This window comes from Musa acuminata, chromosome BXJ2-8, assembly GCF_036884655.1.
Source record: "Musa acuminata AAA Group cultivar baxijiao chromosome BXJ2-8, Cavendish_Baxijiao_AAA, whole genome shotgun sequence".
Classification (NCBI taxonomy): domain Eukaryota; kingdom Viridiplantae; phylum Streptophyta; class Magnoliopsida; order Zingiberales; family Musaceae; genus Musa; species Musa acuminata.
Window position 1 is genome coordinate 53,946,736 of NC_088345.1, and position 25,461 is coordinate 53,972,196.

The following is a 25,461-nucleotide window of genomic DNA, read 5'->3' on the forward strand; positions in this document are numbered from 1 at the left end:
TTCATTTGGCCGAACACCCGGCATCTCTCTTCCCATTGGTCTATTTGTGACCAGCCACGTCTACAACCGTTCCCTCGGCTTTTCTCTCTTTCTTTTCTTTCAGAGCTCTTTTGCAAGCCGTGTGTCCACGGAGAGGAACCGCGACGCCACCGGAGAACTCGTCCTCCGATTCCTTTACAACCCTAAATCTGCCATCTTCGAACCTCTACCAAATCCTCGATCCCGCCCTTCCGCTTCGAGTTCGGATCGCCCCGAGCCCACATGGCGGCTCCGGCGAGGGGTCTTCTCCTCCTCGCCCTCCTCCTCACGCACGCTCTTTGTGCCCCCGGAGGGTACGACTCGGCCCCTCCCTGGTTCGCTTCGTTAATGGATTTGGACTTGGTTTGTTTGTGACTTTGCTGAAATTTGTTTTGTTTTTACTTGGGATGGCGGATTTTTTGGGGGTTATAGGAAGAGTTATTACGACGTGTTGCAAGTGCCGAAGGGTGCTTCTGAGGACCAGATCAAGAGGGCCTACAGGAAGCTTGCTTTGAAGTACCATCCGGATAAGAATCAAGGAAACGAAGAGGCCAACAAGAGATTTGCGGAGATCAACAATGGTGAGCGCTGTGAACTCCCTTTCCCCCCTGCAGGTCTTGTTGTTGGAACTTAACGCTGTTTTGTTTTTATTTCTCCGTACTAATTTGTTGATCCTTTTGATCTGCGTTTGCTCAGCATTCGTTCTTTTTGTCCTAGTGATCCAAGAGATTTGGCGGATTTCTGAACTCGTGAATGCTGTGATTTCGTTTTGGTTGTAATTTATGTTATCAGCTCTTACTTTTCCACTTCATTTTGCTGATCTTGGATCTATAGCGCTCAAGATTTGACCTTTTGCCTATTGATGGGTGTCAGCATATGAAGTGCTGTCCGACAGCGAGAAGAGGAAAATCTATGATCGGTATGGGGAGGAGGGTTTGAAGCAGTATGCTGGTGGGGGTGGAAGAGGTTCAGGGATGAACATTCAAGACATCTTTAACAGGTAAGCATTACTGCTTTTAAGAGTTTCTGTTTATAAATCAGAAGTATTAACTGAACAGTAAGAGCTAGCACTCTTTGGAAAACATGACTTGAGCTGCTTCACTTGATTTATTAATCAGTATATTAGGTTTGATATATAATCTCTCCTTCCTCAGTAGATCTTATGGAAACCACCAATTTGTTTCCTAATCATTGATTCAGAAGAATAGCAATAGATCATGTTGCAAAAGCATAGTTTGTAAGTGGGTTCAGTTCATTGATAGTACAAGTGTCTGTTATCTGGGGCAATAAAGAATATCATGGGGCTGTAGAGCCAACATTCTGACTCAATCCACTCCCCAATTGTTCCTGAAATAACAGAATCTCTCAAAACTGAAACTCCAACAGTAAAATTGAACACAGACATGTTCTGATAGTGAAATGAGTGAGTGATTTCTCAGTTTCATTGATTAGTTGGTTCTTAAGAAGTAGCAACCATCAAGCAGGATTATGTTGGAACCTTCTATTATTCATTGAATCAGAATATGGATTCATAGACATTATTACTTATGTATCTTATAAGTGAATGTTCATGTCCACAAGGGATAACCTTCAGTTTGTTTGCGGAAAAGTAATAATCATTTTCAGATTCTGAAAGAGTAAAAGATGACCTAATAATCCATATGCAAAATTTTAGTATCGGCATCATGGTAGATTTCTGAATGCCAAAGAAGCCAAACCATCTTTAAAATTTTAGCCTAAATACTATGATGTTAGAGCAAGCTTCACCAGTAGTCTCAGCCATCAATATGTAAAAGATCCATTGGAGATGCATAGAACAAGAATCATAAAGGTGTAGAGGGTAAGGTTTTTTCCTACAACAGGGCATAGTGAACCATATTTTTTAAGGTTCTGTTTTTCAAGGAATGAATGATTTTCTTGCCTTAGCTTGTAAATGCTTTTCTATCTTTTCATTTTTTATAGTTGTCTTGGTCTTTTTAAATAGCTTGTAAATGTTATTTTCCTGGATCATGCTATTTTTATGGCAACTTTCAAATTTTAAGTGAGTGTTCTTTCTTGAATTTTTTGGATCTATCCTGCAGTTGCAAAGTTTCAGCTCCCTATGCTTATTACATGAATGTAACATTATGTTAATGAACAAGTATTGAGTTAAGTCTGGTCAGTATTGTTAACACTGTGATTTCTTTAGTTTCTTTGGGAATGGTCAAAATGATGAGGAGGAAGAGGTGACACCGAAAGGTGATGATGTCGTTGTTGAATTGGATGCCACACTAGAAGATTTATATATGGGAGGCACACTGAAGGTAATTATACTTTTTAAGTATCTAGGAGCTATAGATTTTTCCTAGCTTCTTATCATTCAGAAGGAATCATTAGCCATAGTGCTTGAAATATCAGTTTTTATCTATTCATTTCCTCATGCTCTGTATACCTAACTAAGTATTGTAATATTTATATTTTAATTGAGGAAAAATAGGATTTCTTACAGTAACTACTATTTAGAAGTAACTAATTTCTACAGTTTCCCTTGATACTTATTTTGCTTTTTAAATGTATACCTAACTAGGTTTGGAGAGAGAAGAATGTCATCAAGCCAGCTCCTGGCAAGAGGCGCTGTAATTGCAGGAATGAAGTATATCACAGGCAAATTGCTCCAGGAATGTTCCAACAGATGACAGAGATGGTAATTTTAATGTCTATTAGCAACTTGGTTTGTCAGTGCCATGTGAAATAATTGCCTTGGCAATAGCAGCAGTTTTTTTATTATTATGATTTTCTTCCTAACATTTCTCAACAACTGGGCTGAATGCATAATACTTTGAAAGACCTTGGTTGCCATGGTGGCTTAGGTTTGAATAGTCAATCTTTTAACAACTAGGATAAATTCATCATACTTTTCTCTGAAAGGCTTCAATAATTGAAGGTGCCTATGGTACCTTATGTTTGAATGTACATCGTTTCAACAACTGGAGTATATGCATCATACTTTTCTCTGAAAGACTTGATGCTTACTGCAGTACCTCAGGTTTCAATAAAACTTTTTTTTTTTGGTTTCAGGTCTGTGAACAATGTCCAAATGTGAAATTTGAGCGAGAAGGTTATTTCATCACTGTGGATATTGAGAAGGGGATGCAAGATGGTCAAGTAAGTGGTTGAACCTGAAAACTTCTTAGCTATTGCTGGTCTTAAGTATTTATTGAGCAACTCTTTGGTCGTCTTCTTCTTTTGGTGTCTGGAACTCAGATTTGATATTCAGACACTGTTTAAGTACTATGGTCTTTACACTTGTAGGCTTGCTTCTAGTTGAATTTTGTTAAGGAGCTCTGGTCCTAAGCAATCTCTTCAATGATTGTTGGTGTCTGTCATGATGTAGGTCTGTTAATGTAGACACTTCCAACATTAGGATTCTGGGTTCTTTAATGCTTTGGCATTTGACACAGCATTCTTGTATGAAGAACAGCTGCATTGTTTATATCAACTCAAGGTGTCAGCATATGAGCATTTTGTGATGTATATTAGGAAACACTTCAATACAATTTATACTACTTGCTGCTGAAATCTAGATACAAAATACAGTTCAAGATGTTAAAATGCCATATCCTTTTCATCTATTCTACTGCTTGACTTTTTCAATATGAAGAACCCTGAGCAATAAACTTTCTGTGAGTCCAATGTTCGCTGGTGACATTAGATTTACAATCTGGAATTGAAAATTTGTGTAACATGTAAGTCTTATTATTTTAGGTTTTCTGGATGAAGTTCATTCAAATACAGCAGAACACCTTGGTATACAAGCAAAATATCCAACTTTTCTGTTTTGCCTATTCTTTGTTGCTATCTGATCTAACTTCTTTGTACCAACCCTTTTTCCTTTTTTATTGATTGTACTATTAGCTTTGTCACTGTTGTTACAATAATTATTTTCTTTGTTTTGTGTGTGTGTGTCTGTTTGGAGGATCACACATACATTAGATGTTACAGTCGTTCATACATGTCCATCTTTTGTTTCCATGTATTTCCAGGTTAGACCTAGCGCTATACATTCTTTTGTTACAATATTTTTGATGCTAAATTTCGGCAGCTGCTTCTTTGAAATAATTCGTGTGTCTATTTGTGTTTCTGCTAGTTCTTTTTTTTTTCTGCTCTTCTTAGTTTATCATGAGATTGTCTAAATAATTTGTATGCATTCTAGGAGGTGCTATTTTATGAGGATGGTGAACCTAAAATTGATGGGGAAGCTGGAGATCTGAAGGTTTATTACTTCTCTGAACTATGAGATGTACTTACTATTTAGAAAAATTTGTCACTTAATGCATCATTTAAATGAGCAGTTCAGGATTCAAACAGCACCACATGAGCGCTTTAGAAGGGAAGGCAATGACCTGCATATGACCGTGACCATCTCACTGGTACTATTCTGTATTCTACTTGCCTCTTTTAATCTATGTTCCTGATTCTATCGATACATCTCTGATTTTTAGATCAAGCCCACTCTTTTCTTGATCCTCTCTTTAGAGCTTTTGCTGCTAGTTATTCCAATTTGTGACTGTAGCTCTATGCTTGTCGGTAAAAGGCTTAAATAGTGCCTAATGTTGTTATAAGCACCAATAACTCATAAGTTACATGTTGATGACCAATATCAATTGTGTTCTCTCCTTCTTCTTCAACAAATAAACATGCTTTACCAAATGCATTCAGAAAGACAAATGCATGGCAAAACATGGTCATGAGAAGTAATTTGCTTTAGGGAATGCAGTATGTAAATCTACAGCATGCATAGAAGTATGTAAATGTACAACACGCATACGTTATCTATTTGGTCTCTGGATGTCATTTGTAGTATTACCTTCCATGATTTTCATATGTTGGAGTTGTGATCTTGAGACTCGATCTAAATGTTTTTCCCCATCATTTGCTCAACCTAGCACAAATATTTAAAGCTGTCATTTCTGGAGTCTAGACTTTGGCATCAAGTGCTTGTCTTTTATTATATTTCTGGTGAAGAAAAACTATTGAAATATCTTCTACCTTAGGCTTATATCAACAAACTTTTTTTTCAAACCAAAGAATTTAAGGCACATTTAAATGGTGGTGGACCAATAAAGCTTGGTAGCACAAAAGTGTTGATTAGTAGGCCCAATAAAATAGGAGGTACCCATGGATGGCTCAAGAAGACAGGTCATGGCCCGAAGCTACCATTGATGTCATGCATCCCAAATGTTTCCTGTTATAGAGTAATTGTGTTTTATGTATGAGGGTGATAGACATTTGAGAGTGGAGGATTGTGATACCTAGATTGTCTTGGATTATAGGTTTTGATGGGCTTTATAATATAGTTTCTTGGGCTTAAGACATTTTAGCTTACATAGCCAAAGCCCTGTTGCTACTGAGAAATGATTGCTTGGTATTAACTTATTAATTGATAGCCAGAGGTTTGCATGTTTCCTCTTTTTTTCATTCTCTTTCTCCAGTCATTTATGTTTTTCAACTTTTGAGTTATATCTAACAAGTTCCTGGATGTCTTTCAGCTTCAAGCTCTTGTAGGTTTTGAGAAAACCATCAAGCATCTTGATGAACATCTGGTGGAGATAGGCACCAAGGTCAGTAAGCACTCACAGTCTTGCTTTCTTCTACAAACTCATCTTCTCTTTCTATCAGTTCACCAAGCAAACAAGTGAAACTCTTCAGGGAATCACAAAGCCTAAAGAGATCAGGAAGTTTAAAGGGGAAGGAATGCCTATTCACACGAGTACAAAGAAAGGAGATTTATACCTCACATATGAGGTATTGTTTCCCAAGTCACTAACCGAGGATCAGAAGACTAAGATCAAGGCAGTGCTTTCTTGATATCAACACTCGTCACCGTCGGTCTCTCTTTTTGATAGTTACACTCCTCCCACAAGGTGCATCTTGCCTCATAATTCTTTGACAATGAGATGTAGCTTTCGAATTGTACCCTAATCTTTTAGTTCTCGGAATTTTTAGAATGAAGAATATGTTCTCACAGCAAATCATCTCTCGATACAAGAGCTTGATTTCCACTGTTTATTATCGTTCTCCCGTTGTTCTTTTGAAATTTAGTAAAGCAGATAATGATACATCTTTCTCAAGTAGCAGAAGATTTGAGATATTCTCTGATGCAATTTTTCTACCGAAACATCGTCCAAAGATCATGAATAATAATAATAATAATAATATAAATATAATTTTTACTGAAGCATAGTCGACAAATGGTTACAGAATTTTCATCCTAGTAGGACATAACTAACAGACGGAGACAAGAATAAGAAAAAGAAATATATAAAAGAGGCTCTAAAAGGAATTTCTCAAATGAAGAAAGATGATTTTCCAATTAAAAAAAAAACATTGTCGACGAACGTTCACACAATTGTATCCTTAAAGGAGGGACATAAAAGATACAGAAAAATTGAAAATAATATATTTTGAATATAAAATAAAAGGAAAATAAACAGTATCCAGAATGAGGATCTCCAAAAGAAGACAAAAAAATTTAAGAAAATAAATTAAAATTTTGCGGGGCGTTGCGAGAATCGAACTCGCGACCTCTCGCACCCGAAGCGAGAATCATACCACTAGACCAAACGCCCATTTACATGTAGGTTGTAAAAATTAAATTATTTATATATAGATTAGCGAGTGGAACATCTGACCAACACAAAAGATGGATGAATGCAAGACGACCCGTATAACATCCATTGTAACAGGGAAATTATAGCATATATATTATATATATATATAATTAAAAAGTTCTTTATAGTGAACCTTTCTCATTCGGGTTCATGTCATCCTCGCAAAGTCAGAGCATCAGCAACAACAGGAAACAGAGACAAAACACTGCCTAAAAACACCAATATCTACTGATTCAATCGGAGGATGGTGGAGTCGGGAAGCTTTGCTGTCATTTTTAGATCACATACCTCAAGAATCATGGATTTTAACCAACATGACAAGCGGCAGAAACCTAGCTGGTATATTGATCATGATACACACAGAGACACCAAGGATTACACGAAACCAGAGGTGCTTTACGTACAATCTCTTCTGTATTGATTCTCCTAAGGTCTTGATTGCCAGATTTCTATTGCCTTCTGTAGTCCAGTATGCCAGTGCTGAGGCCAAGGAAGTCTCTGCAGTGGCACTCCATCTGGCTCTTCTGCAATCCAAGACAAAGGCCTCCGAGTTGCTCTCCGTCCCTCTTTTCCGGCACCGGAGTTTCTTGCGGTTGGAAAGGAGGGCTTATACGTAGCTCCAAGTTGAGGTCGGGGGACCACTCCACGCTGCTGCTCTTCTCCTCTTTCTGATCTGGTCCGAAGCCTACGACGACGGGCTTCCTTCGAGAAGGGGTTGTGGTGTCAGAACCATGGCGGTTGACCGGCCGGTGAGTGACGGGATCCACCCCCCTGCACAGCAGCTTCCTCCTGATGTGGGTGTTCCAGTAGTTCTTGATCTCGTTATCCGTCCTGCCGGGTAGTCGCGCAGCTATCAGCGACCACCTGTGATCATCAAGGCGCACACGATCACGGCATGGACGACGACTCTCCGGGGAAGTGCTGAGGGAGGGCGAGACTTACTTGTTCCCGATGAGACTGTGGAGCTTGATGATGAGCTCGTCCTCCTCCTCGGTGAAGTTGCCGCGCTTGAGATCGGGGCGGAGGTAGTTGATCCAGCGAAGGCGGCAGCTCTTGCCGCAGCGGAGGAGGCCCGCGGCCTTGGGCAGGGAGCGCCAGCAGCCCTCGCCGTGGGCTCGGATGTAGGCGACGAGCCGGTCGTCCTCCTCTTTCGTCCACGCCCCCTTGTTGGTGTGAGCCTTTTCGCAGCACGGTGACCTCCCCATGAATCAAGCACCTCTCTCTCTCTCTCTCTCTCTCTCTCTCTCTCTCTCTCTCTAAATATACGGGGAATGGCATGGAGATTTATAGGCTTTTGACAGCTGTGGAAGGTCTTGTAGAGGTCGAGTTGGTGGGGAAAAGGTTGGAAGCTTGGCAAGGAGGTGGGGAAGAGGAGTTCGATTCCGAAAGGGACCGGCAAAAGCCACAGTGGGTGTCCTGTTCGATGTTCTTCTGCTTCGTATGAAGTCTTCGTGGATGGGAACAGTATGAGTTTACCACCCTCCTGTAGCATTAAAGGAACATACGGCAGCAACAACAGCAACTTACCTGATCTGATCTGCAATGGGAAGAATCGTTAGGAGTTGGGGAGGAGGGTGTGAGTCTCATCCACATGTGCTACGTATGGCTCGCCTCACCGCAGTTTGGCTCGGTGGGTCGCCCAACAATGGCAACAGTTTGCTTCTCCTCGTGACTGCCACCATTGAGACTCCATAACGCTCCTCGCATAACACCAGTTTGCTGAACTTTCGCTGTCTAGGTTTGATTTTCCAACGTATCATCAGCACGCAGTCCCATAGCTAACCTTATCCGGATTCGATTCATTCACAAGACGGCATCTAAAGGTTGAAGACGTGTCCGCAAGCAAGTCACCTACACTAAACCTTCTGCATGAACAAGAAATAAGGTGACTTGGAAAGTGGAACACTCGGCTGAGGGACTTGTAACTTTCGGGGATGTTTTGGTTTGTGACATTAGGGTTAGGTAAGGTTGTGTTGGATCTCTCTCTCTCTCTCTTTTCCACATGGGGTGTTGCCCTGCCGACTGTTGGTCACATCCTTTTGTTGCGTCTCAGAGAGATCAGAAGAGGGTGGGAATGTGTGGCAGTCGAGGTGGGTACGTAAAGCTAGGAATGATGTGGTTGTCATTACAGAATGGGCTTTGGTTCACCTTCCACTTTCTTCTTCGGCTTCCGTTTGGCCATGTCCTCGTAGTGGAAAGCAGGTGGGAGTTAGGGAGGAGGAAGGAGGAGGTAGGTAGGCCATGTTTGGCCCTTTATCCTTCATCTTGAGTTCATCCTCTCTCATATCGGAGCTATATTGGTTCCTTGTCACTGATTCCATTGGTGCAAGCTGCAAAGTTCTTTCTCGGAAGAAGCATTAGGAATGATACAAAATACATGGCTTTCCTTACTCTTATGGGTTTGAACCTATATAATAAGATCAAAGTAACGAGGAGCATGAGGTAGTATAAAACTTGGATTTAGTCTCGCATTACAAGTGAGAAAAGATTTAAATGTATTAACTTGATTTAAATCTTTTATAAGGTCACAAAGAAATTATTTATAAATCTATTTGTATTTCTTTGTTCAGTGTAAAGTGAATGCCCATTTCTTTGTGATGCATCTAAATGTTGTGAATGGTTCGACAAGATACATAAAGTCTTCAACGAAATGATCTACAAGATACTTGTGACTTACCTAATACTCCTTTTTATCCTCTACATTGATGCCACTCTTGATTGGATCAGGTAATTACTACAAGAAATCCATTTCAAATAGGGTACTATATATATATATTCTTTTGTTGTGAAATATTTATTTTTATATTTGAAATGTCTTTATGATATGAAAATGATTTGCAACCTTTCTAGACATGTGGAGGCTAATCAATCTCGAAATGATTAGGTGAGAACTAACATTCTAATATTCCGATAATTGATCGATAGTTATAAAACAAATCTTCTTTATTTATTTCTTTCCAACTCTTAAAGCTCATTCTGGAACTCTTGAATCTATCTCCGAATATTTTTCTGTCTCATGTCTCATACCAATGAATGCTAACTTAATTGTCAAAAAGGTTAAATTTAGCTATGCTTTATAAGAAAAACATCTTAATTAGTTAGCAAAAATTGTATAACTTTATTGCTTTAAAAAAAATATTCAATCTATTCTCACAAAATTATTAGCAAAGATGCTCGACCCTTTGACTTATTATACTCATAATTCAATCAGTTTGATGGATCCACCTCGGTTAAGCAAGGAGGTCAACAAGTATGAACATTCTAACTAAGAAAAATATATTTCTTCATCTGAAATATTTTAATCTAGCTATTGTGGAAAGTTATCATTAACGATCTAATCAGCTTGATACCCAAGCTAGATCGAGAGAGGTTTTTCGATCCGATCTTTTTGATATCTAAGCTAGTAACCCGAGGAAAATGAGTGTGATGATGAGCAATAAAAATTGATTCCTCTTGCAAGTACACTAAAAATAAGCATTTATACTCGATCATAAAAGGGTAAAATATTTTGTATAATATTTTATATGAGGTAGCCCTCAAGAATATCTATAAACCTCCACTTAGCCTTTTCTCAATGTGGGTGATACGGGTGGAGATAGCTTGCAACTGCCTTAGATCATTCTCTATATAAATAAACTAATGAGGGGGGTGGGTGGGGGAAACCTCCACACCTCAATAGCAAAGAGAGTTTGAGTTTTTCGACCTTTATATGTTGATAGCGACGGGGTCAGAGCGTCGAACCTTTGCCCCTCACACCTTAACAGTAAGGGGGGTCAAGGCATTTTACCTCTATACCTCGATAACAAGGGTGGTCAGGGTGCCCGACCTCCGTGCCTTGACAACAAGAGGAGCTCGAGTCACCCAAACTTTGCTCCTCAACAGCAAGGGAGGGTGATGGGCTTCGTCTTATGTAAGTTTGGTTTTCTCGACTTATATGTATTGTACTCATTTTGACTTATATCTTTCACCATGGTAGGTATTTTTTTATACGCTTAGGGCATATTTTTCCTTATGTCTCTTGCTATTGCAAGTTTCTTTTCATACATGTTGAGTTTTTTCGACATACACCTAAGGCATGTTTTGCCTTGTGCCTCCCACCATGACGAATTTCTTCTCACATTAGTCAAGTTTTCTTGACTCATGTGCCTCAAACATATTTTGCCTTATGCCACCCATCACTATTAGTTTTTTCTCATGTAGATTGAGTTTTCTCAACTCATGCATCTTTAGTACATTTTGTCATACATCTCTCATCGCAATAGGTTTCTTCTCACAGAGTTTTGCCAACTCATAAGTTTTAGACATATTTTGCATTGTGTCTTATATTGTGATATGTTTCTTTATATTTTTTGAGGTAGTCTCTGCACATCAGGCTCTCTTCATTGTCCACCAGCAATACTCAACATCTCAGGCACACCTAATCCAGTACTAAATCCGGACCACAAACTATGACTATGCCAGGATTATCTCATCCTTCAAGTAATTCAAGCCTCGGTCGTTAGATCCCTCGCCCCACTCATTTCTTCATGCGACACTACTGTCGAAGTTTGGTGCAAGTTGCAAACCACCCTGACCAATCATTCCCGTCTCCTATCCAATCTCACGAAGATAAAATAAGAGGGAACAGCAGAGAGAGAATTCAGTAGCAGAAGCTCTACCTCCATTGAGGAGGAAGGGGATACGTGGCCGGAGTTGCCGGACCACAACGCATTCAACGAGGCAATCGTTGCCGCAGTTCTGGCACCCCTTCTTGCAGACGAGGAAGGTGATGCTAACAGCACCAATTCAAGCAGCAAAAGCCCAGGTTTGTGCGAGAGGAAGATGGGGAAGAGGTTGAGGATATTCAAAGATATAACTCAGGCAATCAACTAATTGTTGATGTTAGGAGGAGTGGCGAGGACGAAGGAGATGAGCTTGTTCTCCTTCGTTTGCAAGAGCAAGCAGCAGTGTAGTCTGATTCAAAAGCAGAAGCTAATAACCATTTTTTGTTTGCTTGAATGTATCAAGCATTGCAATTAATTGGTTTCTGCTCAGCTCAAAAGCAGCAGCAAAAGCAATTTGCATGAAGGAATTTTTTGTTCTGGAACAAAGGTATCCATCCATCCATCCATCCATCCCATGAACAAGGAGAGATAGATGGTTGGCTGTCAACAAGGAATGAAAGGAGGTTTTTGGGAAGAAGGGGATTGCCCCTCCTCCTGTCTTGAGCTGTAGCAATGTTTTCATAGAATCAAACTCATACATTAGTCCAAAATACTTAAAAGACTTAATTCATAGAATCCAATTTAGTAGTAATCTTATCCATGAGCAATTTTTTTTATTCAGATCTAATAATATATTCAGTATTAGGTCTGAATATTTTCATTTGGAACTGACCTTAGAATATTTTCATTTTCTAACCCCTAGTGATTTTGATTCAATATTAATTAATATTAATTATATACTTAATCATTAATCAATTAAGAAGATACTTCAGTTTTAAAGACCAACATTCTCTCTCTACCACTAAGCGAGAGCTTCTATTCTCATATTTATTTGAATACTTCCATCCTAAATTATGATATTACTAATTTTATCTTTCTTACATAAATATTAGTATAGAAGCAATTCGTCGATCCGAAAATATCGAGGAACAGACAATTTACGTTGATGATCTCCAATACGAAATAACATCTTCATTATCCCTCATACGATCGAAGACGATTTATGACTTGGTTGATTAGACGGTGCAAACGGCGTGAACTCATTCGGAGACGAACGACTACGGGAGGTGGTGGGGGCCACGTAAATTGTGCTTTGCTTAAGTGGGCAGGCAAATAATAATAGTCCACGGATTGGTACCATCCGACACCGTGAAATCATACGGATGATGTGACGGCCTCACTCTCATCTCCATTTTGTCCCCAAATCCACTGTTGTGTGATCCAACCAATCGCAATCGATTTGTGCCAATCGACATGCCAATTTAATTTGGTAGAACAATTGACTGTAGTCCTTTTTTGTTTTTTTCTGTATTTTATGGCTCCGATTAATCTAATATAGTTTTTATTTTTTTAGAAAAAAAGAAATATTTGTGCCCATTCCATGGTAGAAATTAATTGCATAGTCACTCGGCAAGCAATCATGGAGTACTTTTTATGGTTTATTCTATATTTTTTATTATCGAATAAATTCAGGTATTTAAGATTAGAAATATATTTGATTAATAGGATAATCTCGTGTAGATTAATTTTAATAGGATAGTTTTACCAACATTCATCAATATTTAATTTTTCAACTATCATGATTATATTTTTTTAATTAAATTTTAACTAATATTTATATCGTTAATTGTTTGATGTTGAGAAAGATATACGATCTCACATTATTTGTATCGTAAGACAGACGGATATCAATGATTCACTATGCTCGTATCGTATAGTCGTTGACTTGAATAAATAAAATATTTTTAATAAGTGATTCGAAAAATCAACGACATTCGATCAATGATTAGTGATTTTATAAATATTAATCTTATGATAATAATAGTAAACAACTAGCGAAACTATTATATATATAATAATTTAAAAAGCTATGATTGATTGATTAATTGATTAAAAAATAATTTATAATTTTGAGACCCGAAAACAATCGTGAGAAGCAACAAGAAGAAGAGACCGCATGGTGTTTGTTATGTAGTGATGATGGCAATGTAATGAGACAAATGGGCAAAATTGTTATACATATGCATGGAATGGATATGATGATACTATTAGTGCTAATGAAGTCCTCTCACAATGAATGCAATGCATATCCCTTTAAACCACTGTCTAATTAACTAATAATAATGATGATAATCATAATTACGTTAATGAATCATCTTGTCACATCACATTAAGATTCTCATTGATACATATGAATGTGTATGTATGTATATATATATATATATATACACATCATAACATCGGTATTATTGCAGCTAATTACCTCTGTCTCTCTCTCTCAGCCAAAAAGACGTCTTTTTCTCTCGGCGACCGCTTCAACCGCACCATTTTCCGGCCGAAGCATTCTTCCCAACCCCCCGACAGCTGAAGGTGCGCCTCCTCTCTCTCTTTCTCTCTCTCTCTCTCTCCGTCTCTCTCTCTCTCTCTCTCTGATAGAGGAAAGAAAAGGGAAGGAGAAGGAGAAAAGGGAATCCAAAGGCGATCGCTTTTTGGATCTCCCCTCCTTCTGGGGCTAGGCTTAGGGTTTTCTCTGCTTCCCCCTTTGTGCTCCATGGAGGCTTTTGAGACGGCTGACAGATGTGGGGCTTGCTGTTGGGGCTTGCAGATGTTTACTTGTTGAGGCCGCGCGGAGTCGGGCTCGCACTCCTCGGAGGAGGAGGAGAGGGAAAAGGGTGGATTTTTTGAGGGAGGAGGAGACCGGCGGAGGAAATGAGTGCGTCCAGGTTCATAAAGTGCGTCACGGTGGGGGACGGCGCTGTCGGCAAGACCTGCATGCTCATATCGTACACCAGCAACACTTTCCCCACGGTGAGAGCTCGAGAATTCGTTACTTTAGGCGAGTTTCTGTGAGAAAGTTGCAGGCCTTTCGTCCTTTTTAGGGGCTGATCTGGATTTGAGACTCTATACTTTTTGCGGATTCTTTTTGGCATTGCATTTCAGAAAACAAAAATACTTTCTTTTTTGTGCTCATGTTGTCTTTTATGATGCATTTGTTTCTTTTGAGAGTTTCCGTGGTTGAAATATTTGATCCGAGAAAAGCATCCAAGAAAGAATCGTTAACTTTTCTTTTCTTGATTTTAAGACAAAAATTACTATTTATCACGAATACTCCTTTTCTTTCAGCATTATTGAATTTCTCTAGCTTGCTTTTGGTCAATGCTTTTATCTGTTGTTTTTATTTTCTAGCAATAGTTCCAGAAAATAAAGTATGCAGATCTATTTCTGCAGCATAATCTCTCAAATCTGTTATCTTGAAAATTATGTCCAGATACAATATATGTGCTTTTAAATAATTGAGATTCAGTAGAATTTATGACAACACTTTGTACCAAGCCTCAGCATCAAATATGCTTCGCAGAGTTGTGATGAATTATACACCAGAAAAGCATTGTTCATCACTGCTTTCAAGCATGAAACTAGTTCCTTTCTTCCTATATCTTGAAACCAACAATCTATGTGCCAATAGATAGGGTTTTGAGGCATCTACTCCCTTATGAAGTTCGTTTACCCAACATTATTTTCAATCAAAGCAATAATTACCTTGCAATTTTTTACAGTTGATTACAGATTAAAGAGTTTAATTTTTTTCTTTGTATTCATAAATATTTGTGTTATTTTTGTGGAGACAGGACTATGTTCCTACGGTATTTGACAATTTCAGTGCAAATGTAGTGGTTGACGGTAACACAGTCAACTTAGGTCTGTGGGATACTGCAGGTGATCTTTTGCATTTCTTGTTGTTGTTTGTTCATCTTGTTTCTTTCTTTATAACACACCCACTAGCCTTTATGTATCCTGTAATGTGCATTTCTACTTGTTGGTTGGTGATGCAGGCCAGGAGGATTACAACAGACTTAGACCTTTGAGTTATCGAGGTGCAGATGTCTTTCTGCTGGCCTTCTCTCTGATAAGTAAAGCCAGCTATGAGAATGTGGCTAAGAAGGCAAAAACTGAATCCCTCTTATTTATATAAAGTCTTTCATTAATCCTGTATTTTCTGTTGACTTGCTAAAATTTGAACATTTTCTTACCTGTTCTGCCCCCTTTTAACTTTTCAGTGGATTCCTGAACTGAGGCATTATGCACCTGGTGTGCCGATAATTCTTGTTGGAACAAAACTTGGTAATCATCATGTATACACATTTTAACTCCAAACAATTTTGTGTTCTCATGTGTTCTCATATTGTCTGTGTGTTAGAAGGCCAATATTCTGTCCTGCAGTTTGGATGCAGCTTTTTTACAATGTAAAGTCAGTACCTTGGTGGAAAGCATTTATGGCTGAGAATAAGGAGCATTCTGATGATGTGCTTGTGAAAAAAATTTAACAAGGGAGTCTAAGTTAAGACTAGCAGAAAATAGTTTGTCTACATGAAACAGAACTACTGAAGTCAGAAAGGATCATGGTAATATATGCGTGATAGGTGGATGAACTGTTGGTCAAATAACTTGGCAACAAGAATCAAGTATTTTGGTAACAGATTGGAAAATTGTTAAGTTGTGACTGTGATAGATGTAGGTAGAATCACATTGTGATGCCCATCAGGGGCTTGAAGCAACACTCGCAAGGAGAGCTTGGTACGCCAGTGACGTTGTGTCTTAAAACGACTTTCTTGTTAACCATGTGAGAGAGCTAAGTAATTGAAAATATTATCGTACTGGAAGTAAATCGTTAGCTTAAAGTCCTACTGGGCTCTTTTATCAATATTCTGGTCTTTGAGTAATGCTAATTATTTCAAACTAATGGTTCCATCATCCAAGCTAATGCAAGTTGACTCCGTCCTTTTGTTGCTTAACTCAAACCAAGACTCTTTAGCTTGGAAACTCTTTTTATCTTGTTGGGCATGGTTGAATAGGTTGTGATTTTATAGTCTGGTGGCATCTAATTAGAGCCCTCAACAGTTAGGTAGTCCAATAATTTGATTACGCTTGGATTAAGCCTTAACCCATTACCCAATGCTACTAGTCTAATTGCATTCAAGAAAAGACAAGCTTAACTTGTCAAGTTGTTTGTAAATGCATGGTACTTGGATTCTGAAACTATGGAATTGAACATTCACTTAAGAATTTGAGTTACTCATCATGCATTATGTGAGTATGTGCTGTGGTAGGACAAGAAAACAGATCTCATTTTGTACTCTTTGATCAACTCTTTTTACCAGGTTTGAGTCATATATCTGCAACTTTTCTCCAGTGAGTTTTGCATGGAGAATTTTGTTTATGAGCCAGTCATGTTCCTCTGATTGAGTTTACATTACACACACTTGATAATGCTAAATTAAAACATGTAGGATGGCTATTGGTTCTATATGTCGCATCTAATTGTGCATGGCTTTGTTGGCAGATCTCCGGGATGACCAGCAGTTTTTTATAGATCACCCTGGTGCTGCACCCATAAGTACTGCTCAGGTAAGAGAGCGTATAATTTCTTTCTTGTATCATATCCTTTTATGACAAATCTTACATGGTTTAAGGGGGAGGAGCTGAAAAAGGTAATTGGCGCTTCTGCATACATCGAATGCAGCTCAAAGACCCAGCAAGTAAGTTCTTGCCCCTACACCAAAACTTTGCATACATAATGCCTCTACTGACGTGTATCAGTGTTTATTCGAAATCCAATGTGCAGAATGTTAAGACGGTTTTTGATGCGGCCATCAAAGTGGTGCTTCAACCGCCCAAGCAGAAGAAAAAGAAGGGTGGGGTACAGAAGTCTTGCTCCATCTTGTGAATGTTATGCTTGTGGAAATGAATTCAATGCACTGGCCATCCTTTCTTGTAGCGTCTTGCTCCGTACGAGAATCTTGTTTTCGATACACAATCGACCGATGCCCCCATGGCGCATCAGGTGATTGGTTTCCGCTTCTCTGTTGTGATCTGTATAAACTTCTCGAGCATGTACCTAATCCTAAATGTCCTAATGCATGTCAGTGTACTTACTTGGTTTGAGTTGTTGTGTACTTGGTTTTTGTATCGCTATTTTAATCACTTGGAAAGCTTGTTAACATTATGCATTCGACTGAGTGACGGGTCATACATGAGTTAGGGTTCACATGACACGAGTGAAGTATCCAAATATTCGTTGGCTTCGTCTGCAGTGGACGAGATAGAATGAGTTCTTGAAATGTGATGAACTGATCGAATGTAGGCTTCGTCTGCAGTGGACGAGATAGGATGAGTTGTTGAAATGTGATTGACTGATGGAATGTTGTCAACGGCACACGTTAGTTGTGTGACTGCTTGAGTATGAGCATATATGTTGATATGGCTGGCACATGAGTGGCTGAGCTTAACATTAGAATCTAATACCCAACTCTCATTTGTTGACTTCAATTAAACGTGTAAAATTTATGCGTATTTATTGAGTTGACCCACGGCATGTTTGACCAGCACATCAGCGTCAAGCGCCCCGCCCCGCCCCGCCCGGCTTAAAATCCCGGACCGTTTTGCCTTGAATCGAACGGTTCTGATTGATCTCCGGGCTCATGAAGATTATGGAAGCCTGATGTCACGAACGAACGGCTCGGATGGACTGAACGCGTCACCGACGACCACAAATACAACATATATACACCGCAATGCGGCGTTCCGCTGCACCCACAATTCTTTCCAAGAGAAAACAAAAAAAATTCAGTCTTAATTCCTTAAGATAAATGTGCTGCAAGAAAGAAATAAAAGAGAATGACCAACGTTTTTTTTTTTTGGATTTCTTTTGCACGTCCGGCAGTTGAATGTATGACGTGCCCATTCTTCTTCCATTATCCCTTTTTAATGGTTTCAAACTAATGAACACATCGCCTGCGTGACCTATGATTCATGTATGACGAACGATATTGGAAACCATTCCTGGGGAAGCCTGACAGCCAGTAAAAATAGCCATGCATGTGATGTGATCTATGCAGACAAAATAGCAAACAAACCAATATAAAATCCAGGGATCAAAAATCATAATAATAGCTAATTACTGTACATGCAATGAAAACTAAAAAGCAAATTTATGGTGTCCCAATTGACAGTTTCTCAAGTCTTCTCACGTTTTGTTCATAATCCCAACCTAATTACAGACCGTGAGTAATTAATTGCCTTGTCACTAGATATGATAAGGTTTGACGAAAGGTAGGCACACCAATAGATTACTCGAACGCCCACTGGTTTTCCCTCCGCACCTCTTCCTCTTCCTCGGGGGTGAAGTCATTCTTGATGTTGAAGGTCTTGCGGATCTCTTCAGGCGTCTTCCCCTTGATCATGTCCGCCACGGTTTGACAGGTAAGATCCAAAAGCCCCTTTATGTTCAGATAATTTGCAGCCTGAATCCACCACACGGTCATCAGCACAATTGGATTCATAGATTATATGCACCACCACTTTTGAGTACCAAAAACTTTCGTAAGTTTGTATTAAATGGACATAAAGACATGCCAACATGAATCTTAATTTCATTAAGAGACATGCCTAAATATGAAACACAAACAACTTCGACTTTCAATTCCCAAATGCACAGTACAAAAAGTAAAATCAGACAGCATCATAATTCGGATCATCAGATACTATCATAGCGGGGCTACGAAGACAGCCCCATTGCAATTTTACACACAAACATATCATGCAAGCACTCAAAGAGTACTCAGATGCATACTTCTCAGATATATATGTCTGACACTTTTTTGAATATTTGTATTAAAGATATTTAGAGAATTAGAGGGGGTGATACTTCATGTGAGAACTTAATTGAAATCAATCAATTCAAACCAAAGCTTAGTAGTCATCTATAAACTACTGTGTAACCAACCAATCGACAAGTATGTGAATCTAACTCATTATCAGCCATTAAGAAGTGATTACTACAAACCATTCATAATCTAGTCAGTCTGGTCTTCATGAGAGGCTATAACTTCATTTAGAGGAGGCAGAAGGCCAAGGTTCAAAGGAGATGAAAAATCACCAGACATTTCCCTTTAGAAGTCTGTCAAGTGGCTACAACTCAAATTTAGAGATAGTGCACTGCATTAACACCCCATGCTTCACCAATATCAACCAGATAAGTATTCACCAGTCACCAGCCCAACTCATATATGCATATAAAATATAATACACGTAACAAGAAACAAAAGATTTTAAGAAAGCTTCTGAGCTTAACATGAAAAATTTTAGGGTTGCTAAACTGAATTCCCCTGGGATGAATGCACTGCAGAATGCAACAAAACCTGAATGCTAACCTTAACAAACGACTCAAATACTCTTAGCAACCATAAACATTACTCTGAGCGTACCAGAAAATGATACTCCTTGGAGAGCTTGAATAGACCAGTGACTATTTTGACATGATGATTCGCTTAAGTAAAGCGACATGACATTTATTGTCTTGATTGAACTATGAAATTGTTGGTTGTATTTTAACTAGGCCTACTTTGTCTTGGTCACTCAATTGATCGGTCTACCACCACTAACTGCTTCACTTTTGATTTGTTAAGTCTCAATATACCAAATAGGTCCATTGAAGCACTCAACCTAGGATGTTAATTGCACTCCTAAAATATAGAACACTGAGCTCCATATAATTAATGTCACAACCCAGCATTTTAGGCCCCTATTGCCCAGGGAAATCCAACAAGTGAGACTTCAAACACATGGCTGATTCATTAACATTTTTACTAATAATTAGGCCTTTCCTACTTGGACTTGCTCACCAAAAATGTATAATTAAAGGTCCACTCTATCTATTGTCATAACGCACTAGTCTAGCAACTCCATGAAATGGTCTCTTTCAATTACAAAGTGAGGAGTTCATATACAAAATGACATAAAATGTTTAAGCCTTTTATCAATAGCGAAGAGCCCTTTCAGCCTTGAGATTCTCCTCACACTTACGATTTGGAACGAATCAGGTGTCATAATTCCCATCTAGTAAAAAAATCATCAAGAAAGGAAACAAAAGAAATTTTTTTTCTTTCTAATCTAACAAAAAATTATCCAAACATGTGTAAAATTGGAAGTTTAAACCTCCTCTAAAGCACATTTGTAGAACATAGAACACCCCCACATAATGGGGCTTTGATACATGAAAAATTACTCAAATAAATATCCAAAACAGTAAAACTAAAGATGAAAGCCACAAACAAAGATGAAGTAACTTACCTAAAAGGTAAAAGCAAAAAAAAAAAAAAAGCAAAATGAGTACAATTATTAAATCTAAATGAAACTCCAAACAAACTATAAAAATTTCAAGATACAGCGTGTAGGCCTAGCAGCCAAGAACTACAGCAACACTGTCAAAATAAATAGGCAAATAAAGAAAGACAATAAGAACAGGCCATATGCCTCTCCTCCTACTCACTAGAATTATCTCCTCTTGTTCCTCTTCCTAATTTCCTTTTTCTTTTCCTAACTCTGCCTGCTTAATTTTTATTTCTCTACCTAGCTCCCATGCCATACAGCTTCCAACTGCAACAGACATTTTCTCAATTCCTTACGTCCTTCACAGTATCTTCTTGCTACCCTAAACCTCGTCCATTTGTAACTATTAGTGGCTAAAATATCATGATACAACTAAATAATTTATGGGTGCTACTACTATAAATTGGCATCTCATAGACTCTTGATGAATTCTTAAATTACAACAACTTATCATGGCTAACAGATAATGAGTGGCTCTAACTGGAAGAAGATAATAAGTAGGCATTATAGATCGAACACCAAATGTCAACACCCCTCGTTCTATAAACGAAATCAGAAGATTCCCTGGTTTAGATTGGTAGGTATGAAATATATCTTCAAGAACTACAATAAATTAAGAAACTATAAGTGCCTAAAAAGATTCTAACAACGGATAACTTGTACATCATTTAGGGTTTAACCAAACCAAAATTATAAATCTAATTTGCAAGGAAAAATAGGGGAAATCAAGCAGATCAATTACCGAGCAATAGAAGGGAATAGTGGTCAGCGCTCATATCCTACCAGAATGAGATCGAAGAGGGTGGCCTGGTCGACCTTGACGAAGTCGGCGTCCCAGGCCTTGAGCTCCTCGTCGGGGACCTTGGAGGCGTCGCCGGAGGAGTTGGAGGCGGCGTCAACGTGCTTCCTGCAGTACTCGATGACCTTGGCGAGGATCCTGGAGGTGACGTTGGGGAGGGGGACGCCGTTCTCGAAGCAATCATCCTCGATCATGTGCCTGATCGTCTGCGACTCCATGGCGACCGCCACGTCCACCTCGAACTCTTCGCCGTCGGAGCTCTTGAGGATGATCTTCTTATCCATTGCGATCGGATCGAGCAGGAAATTGGTCGCGGAAGGGAGAAGGGGGAGGAAAACCTACCGACAGATCGAACTCGGAGACGAGCGCAACCAACTAACAAATATAATACGGACGCGCCGGATATGATGGGCGTGTCTTTATATACACGTAAGATGGTGTGGTTTGGGAGTACGAATGTAACGAGGACGTTATGGGTTTACCACATCGGCTACGCGTACGGTACGATGACAACAACGACTCCGTCCACGACGCCGCGAAACGATAACGCGTCGACTGCTCGGAAACGGAAGGATAACCACGATACAAATGCGAGTCCTGACCGGAAGGGGAAAGGGAAACGGTAAGTAAGGGATGGACAACCAAGGTAAGACCGCTGCTAACAATCGCGTCTCCTTATGGGAACGAGTATTGTGGTGTGGTAAGGTGAAAGGATGCCTCGCAACGATGATAATTAATACTGATATGGTATATTTTGACAGTGTGAACACGTCACAACCGACATAGCACGTCAAGTCAAAACCTTACGCCACACGTCCCGTCCCAAGGGCTCGGGGCGGTGTTGTTTGACGCACCATCAGCCTTCGCACCATAGTATAAAACCCCTAGCTGACCTCCGACCAGGAAAAAGGAGAAAAAGAAGGAAAAGAGCAATCTCTCTCGTTACTAACTTGCTCGTCGGAGGGGCCATAGCCGGGCACCACCCGACGGAGGCCATTTTACAGGAGGGCTACCACTCATCGATGGTGAGGGACTCGGCACGGGAGCGTGACTCGCCCGGCACCAAGGAGCCGCCAATCAGCTCCGATCACGACCAACGCCAACTAGCACTCCTTCCCGAGAGCTCGAGCATCCCACGTCACGCGAGCGTCCCAACCTCCGAGATCTCCGATCGACGTCCCCGCGGTGCGCCATCGAGCTACTCCGGACTAGAGAACGCCGATCAAGGCCCCCGTTGCGAGGACTCGGTCGACCCCGACAGCCAGCTCAGTCGATAGGAGGCTCCCGAGATCGACCCGTGGACCAAGTCATGCCGATTCATCAGCCACGATACATTTGTTCACCAACATTTTGGTGCTAGAAGGAGGGCATGTCGCAGGAGCATCCCACGGGAGCTCTCCCCGAGGGAGAACCACCGGCCGGTCACCTTTCTGTTGGGCCCGAAGATCAGCCCCTCCCCATCCTTCGAGATGGGGGGATCCCGACCTCGACGTCGGATCGCTACTGGCGCTCGTTCAACGAACCGGGGTTATCACCCCCCGGACTTTCCACGGGACCCTTGGCCATGTCTCCCGAGGCATTCCTGTTGGGAAATCATAAGGGGGCGACATCATATGCGCAGCGGAAGAACAATAAAACAAAAATCCCCGATTCCCAAAAAGATGTTCGTCGTCGTGCGAAGATTGGTGCGCAAAAATCCGCAAAACACAAAACTGCGTATAAAGATTGTGTTACCTAGGGAGATCGTATATCCCTGTTTCCTCGCAGATCCTTAGGAGAGGGTGAAGGAGGTCAAGCGTCCTCCTCTCTAGCGGTGATCCACACAGCAGGGTTGCGACGACGCTCCTCAAAACTCCAGGCCTACTCTGAGGTGGAGAGGGAGAGGAGAATAGGAAGGGCAAGCAAAGACTCTAGCCTATGAGGCTGTGAATCCCTCCTATTTATAGAGATCCCGTGTCAAAACCCTAATGGGTCCTTTCCCTAGTGGGTATTGGATCTGCATCCAATAAGACAAGGGCTCCGTCGGATATCTCATATCCGAACCTCTACTCATCGCAATGCCTACCATATGTGTGTGACCCTCTAGGCCCAATATCGAGCTGGCCGTGAGTCATACCTGTCAGAACTCCTTCTAACTTAGTGAATTATTATCTCTGTAATAATTCACTCGACTCATCGACTACGGAAGTACTAGGCCACTACGCCGTAGTCCCCAGACGATACAGGGGAATCCAATCCATTGGACCTGTCTGTCCTCAGTTACCATGTACCTATAGTCCCTCATCCATCTAATATCCCAGAGACCGTATATCGAGCATGGTGCTGTCAGACCCATACGGTTTCTACTCGAGTCTCGCTCTAATCGGATTCTCCCGGAGAACTCTTTCTCTCTCAACCCGAATGACCCTGGCCAGGGATTTGTCTGAGCAAGAACACATAGGATATTCCTCTCATGACGCCGAGAGTGGATGATCCTCTATTGACACTCAATAGCCCTCGTAAGGTCGACTACCACTCCCAATGACCAGCTGTACTAGATCTGGGAACAGCCAAACCTATAAGTCTGGTATCAAAGAGTGGAGCACTCATACAGGACATCCTTGGTGTCTCAAGTCTAAGGACCAGATACACCACTAGGACTACGGAATCGCTGTCTGACAATAAGGCATCATCAACCATCCAGCATTCCGTAAGCGGATCAATCAGTGAACTCATTCTCCAATGAGCACCTGTACTGTATCCCTAGTGTCCCTACACGAGCAGCTATGAGACCAGCTGCATCCATCATATGGACGGGTATACAGCACACCAGTCTATCCGGTTATCACGATGTCCCTCTCGAGTAACCTATGACCGGGATTATTTAGGATATGTATTTAAAGGTGAATCGATCTCATTATCGTGATCTCATCACGATCCGATTCCCATTGCACAAATCCAAGGACATCACAATATATATGCATTTATGCAATAGTTATAAAGTGATATACGCCATAATATAATAAGCAAAAAGATTCTGTATCAAGTCACACGTGCCATCACTCACGTGATTGGCTTGCTGGGCACCTATGACTAGCAATCTCCCACTTGACCTAAAGCCAATCACCTATGTGTCTGATCCCCATCAGACTCCTGTGACGCTCATAGACAATTTGAGACAACGGCTTTGTCAGTGGATCTGCAATGTTATCTTCGGATGGAACTCTTTCCACTATTACATCTCCTCGGGTTACGATCTCTCTTATAAGCTGGAACCTCCTCAGAACACTTCTGATGAGACCCGGGTTCCCTTATTTGAGTAATCACCCCATAGTTGTCGCAATATAAGGAAGTCGACTTGTCGCTATCTGTATCGACTCCCAAATCTGTGATGAACTTCTTCACCCAGACTCCCTCCTTTGCTGCATCTGATGCAGCAATGTACTCCGCCTCTGTGGTCGAGTCAGCAGTGGTATCTTGCTTGGAACTCTTCCAGCACACTGCTCCTCCATTCAAGGTAAACACATATCCTGAATTCGACTTGCTATCATCGACATCAGACTGAAAACTTGAGTCAGTGTAGCCTTCAACCTTAAGGCTATTGCCTCCATATACTGGTAAAAGATCCTTAGTCCTTCTCAAGTACTTAAGGATACACTTTACTGCTTTCCAGTGCTCCAAGCCTGGATCCGCCTGATACCTGCTCGTGACACTCAGAGCATGCGCTATATCAGGCCTAGTACATAGCATGGCATACATGATAGACCCTATTGCTGAAGCATAAGGTATCATATTCATGTTTGCCCTTTGGAATTTTCCATGCCAAACCTTTTGACAATGGTTACTATGTTCCTGGACTGGGACAAGCCAAGCATCCTCTTGGATCTATCTCTATAGATTCTAATCCCCAAGATATAAGATGCTTCCCCAAAGTCCTTTATGGAGAACTATCTAGATAACCAAGTCTTTACTGTGGATAGCATTCCTACGTCATTCCCAATGATGAGGATGTCATCCACATATAACACCAAAAAAGGTGATAGCGCTCCCTCTTACCTTTCTGTATACACAAGGCTCATCTTCGTTCTTAACGAAGTCATAAGATCTGATTGCCTCATCAAATCTTATGTTCCAACTTCGGGAA

General features: G+C 40.4%; 4 protein-coding genes and 1 non-coding gene across 5 annotated transcripts; 2 read left to right on the forward strand and 3 right to left on the reverse strand.

Moving 5' to 3' along the window:
* The first annotated feature begins 97 nt into the window (after window positions 1-97).
* On the forward strand, window positions 98-6,128 carry LOC135620325 (dnaJ protein ERDJ3B-like). The gene is made up of 10 exons (XM_065123220.1): window positions 98-332; window positions 451-599; window positions 892-1,018; window positions 2,207-2,321; window positions 2,585-2,701; window positions 3,076-3,162; window positions 4,211-4,270; window positions 4,350-4,427; window positions 5,547-5,618; window positions 5,707-6,128. The coding sequence occupies exons 1-10, from the start codon at window positions 262-264 to the stop codon at window positions 5,863-5,865; spliced, it is 1,035 nt and encodes a 344-aa protein (XP_064979292.1). The 5' UTR covers window positions 98-261; the 3' UTR covers window positions 5,866-6,128.
* A 426-nt stretch (window positions 6,129-6,554) lies between these two features.
* Window positions 6,555-6,626, reverse strand: TRNAP-CGG (transfer RNA proline (anticodon CGG)). The gene has a single exon. It is a non-coding gene; the product is annotated as a tRNA-Pro (tRNA).
* Window positions 6,627-6,992: 366 nt separating this feature from the next.
* Window positions 6,993-8,570, reverse strand: LOC135618289 (MYB31 transcription factor31-like). Its single transcript, XM_065119167.1, has 2 exons — window positions 7,611-8,570; window positions 6,993-7,532 (listed from the first exon to the last, which is right to left on the reverse strand). Exons 1-2 carry the CDS (start codon window positions 7,871-7,873, stop codon window positions 7,118-7,120), a joined length of 678 nt encoding a protein of 225 aa, XP_064975239.1. The 5' UTR covers window positions 7,874-8,570; the 3' UTR covers window positions 6,993-7,117.
* Window positions 8,571-13,615: 5,045 nt separating this feature from the next.
* Window positions 13,616-17,314, forward strand: LOC135620326 (rac-like GTP-binding protein 5). Its single transcript, XM_065123221.1, has 8 exons — window positions 13,616-13,741; window positions 13,977-14,179; window positions 15,001-15,088; window positions 15,205-15,314; window positions 15,430-15,493; window positions 16,713-16,777; window positions 16,843-16,908; window positions 16,995-17,314. The coding sequence occupies exons 2-8, from the start codon at window positions 14,081-14,083 to the stop codon at window positions 17,094-17,096; spliced, it is 594 nt and encodes a 197-aa protein (XP_064979293.1). The 5' UTR covers window positions 13,616-13,741; window positions 13,977-14,080; the 3' UTR covers window positions 17,097-17,314.
* A 976-nt stretch (window positions 17,315-18,290) lies between these two features.
* On the reverse strand, window positions 18,291-21,726 carry LOC135620327 (SKP1-like protein 1A). Its single transcript, XM_065123222.1, has 2 exons — window positions 21,323-21,726; window positions 18,291-18,672 (listed from the first exon to the last, which is right to left on the reverse strand). Exons 1-2 carry the CDS (start codon window positions 21,620-21,622, stop codon window positions 18,499-18,501), a joined length of 474 nt encoding a protein of 157 aa, XP_064979294.1. The 5' UTR covers window positions 21,623-21,726; the 3' UTR covers window positions 18,291-18,498.
* Between the last annotated feature and the right edge of the window lie 3,735 nt (window positions 21,727-25,461).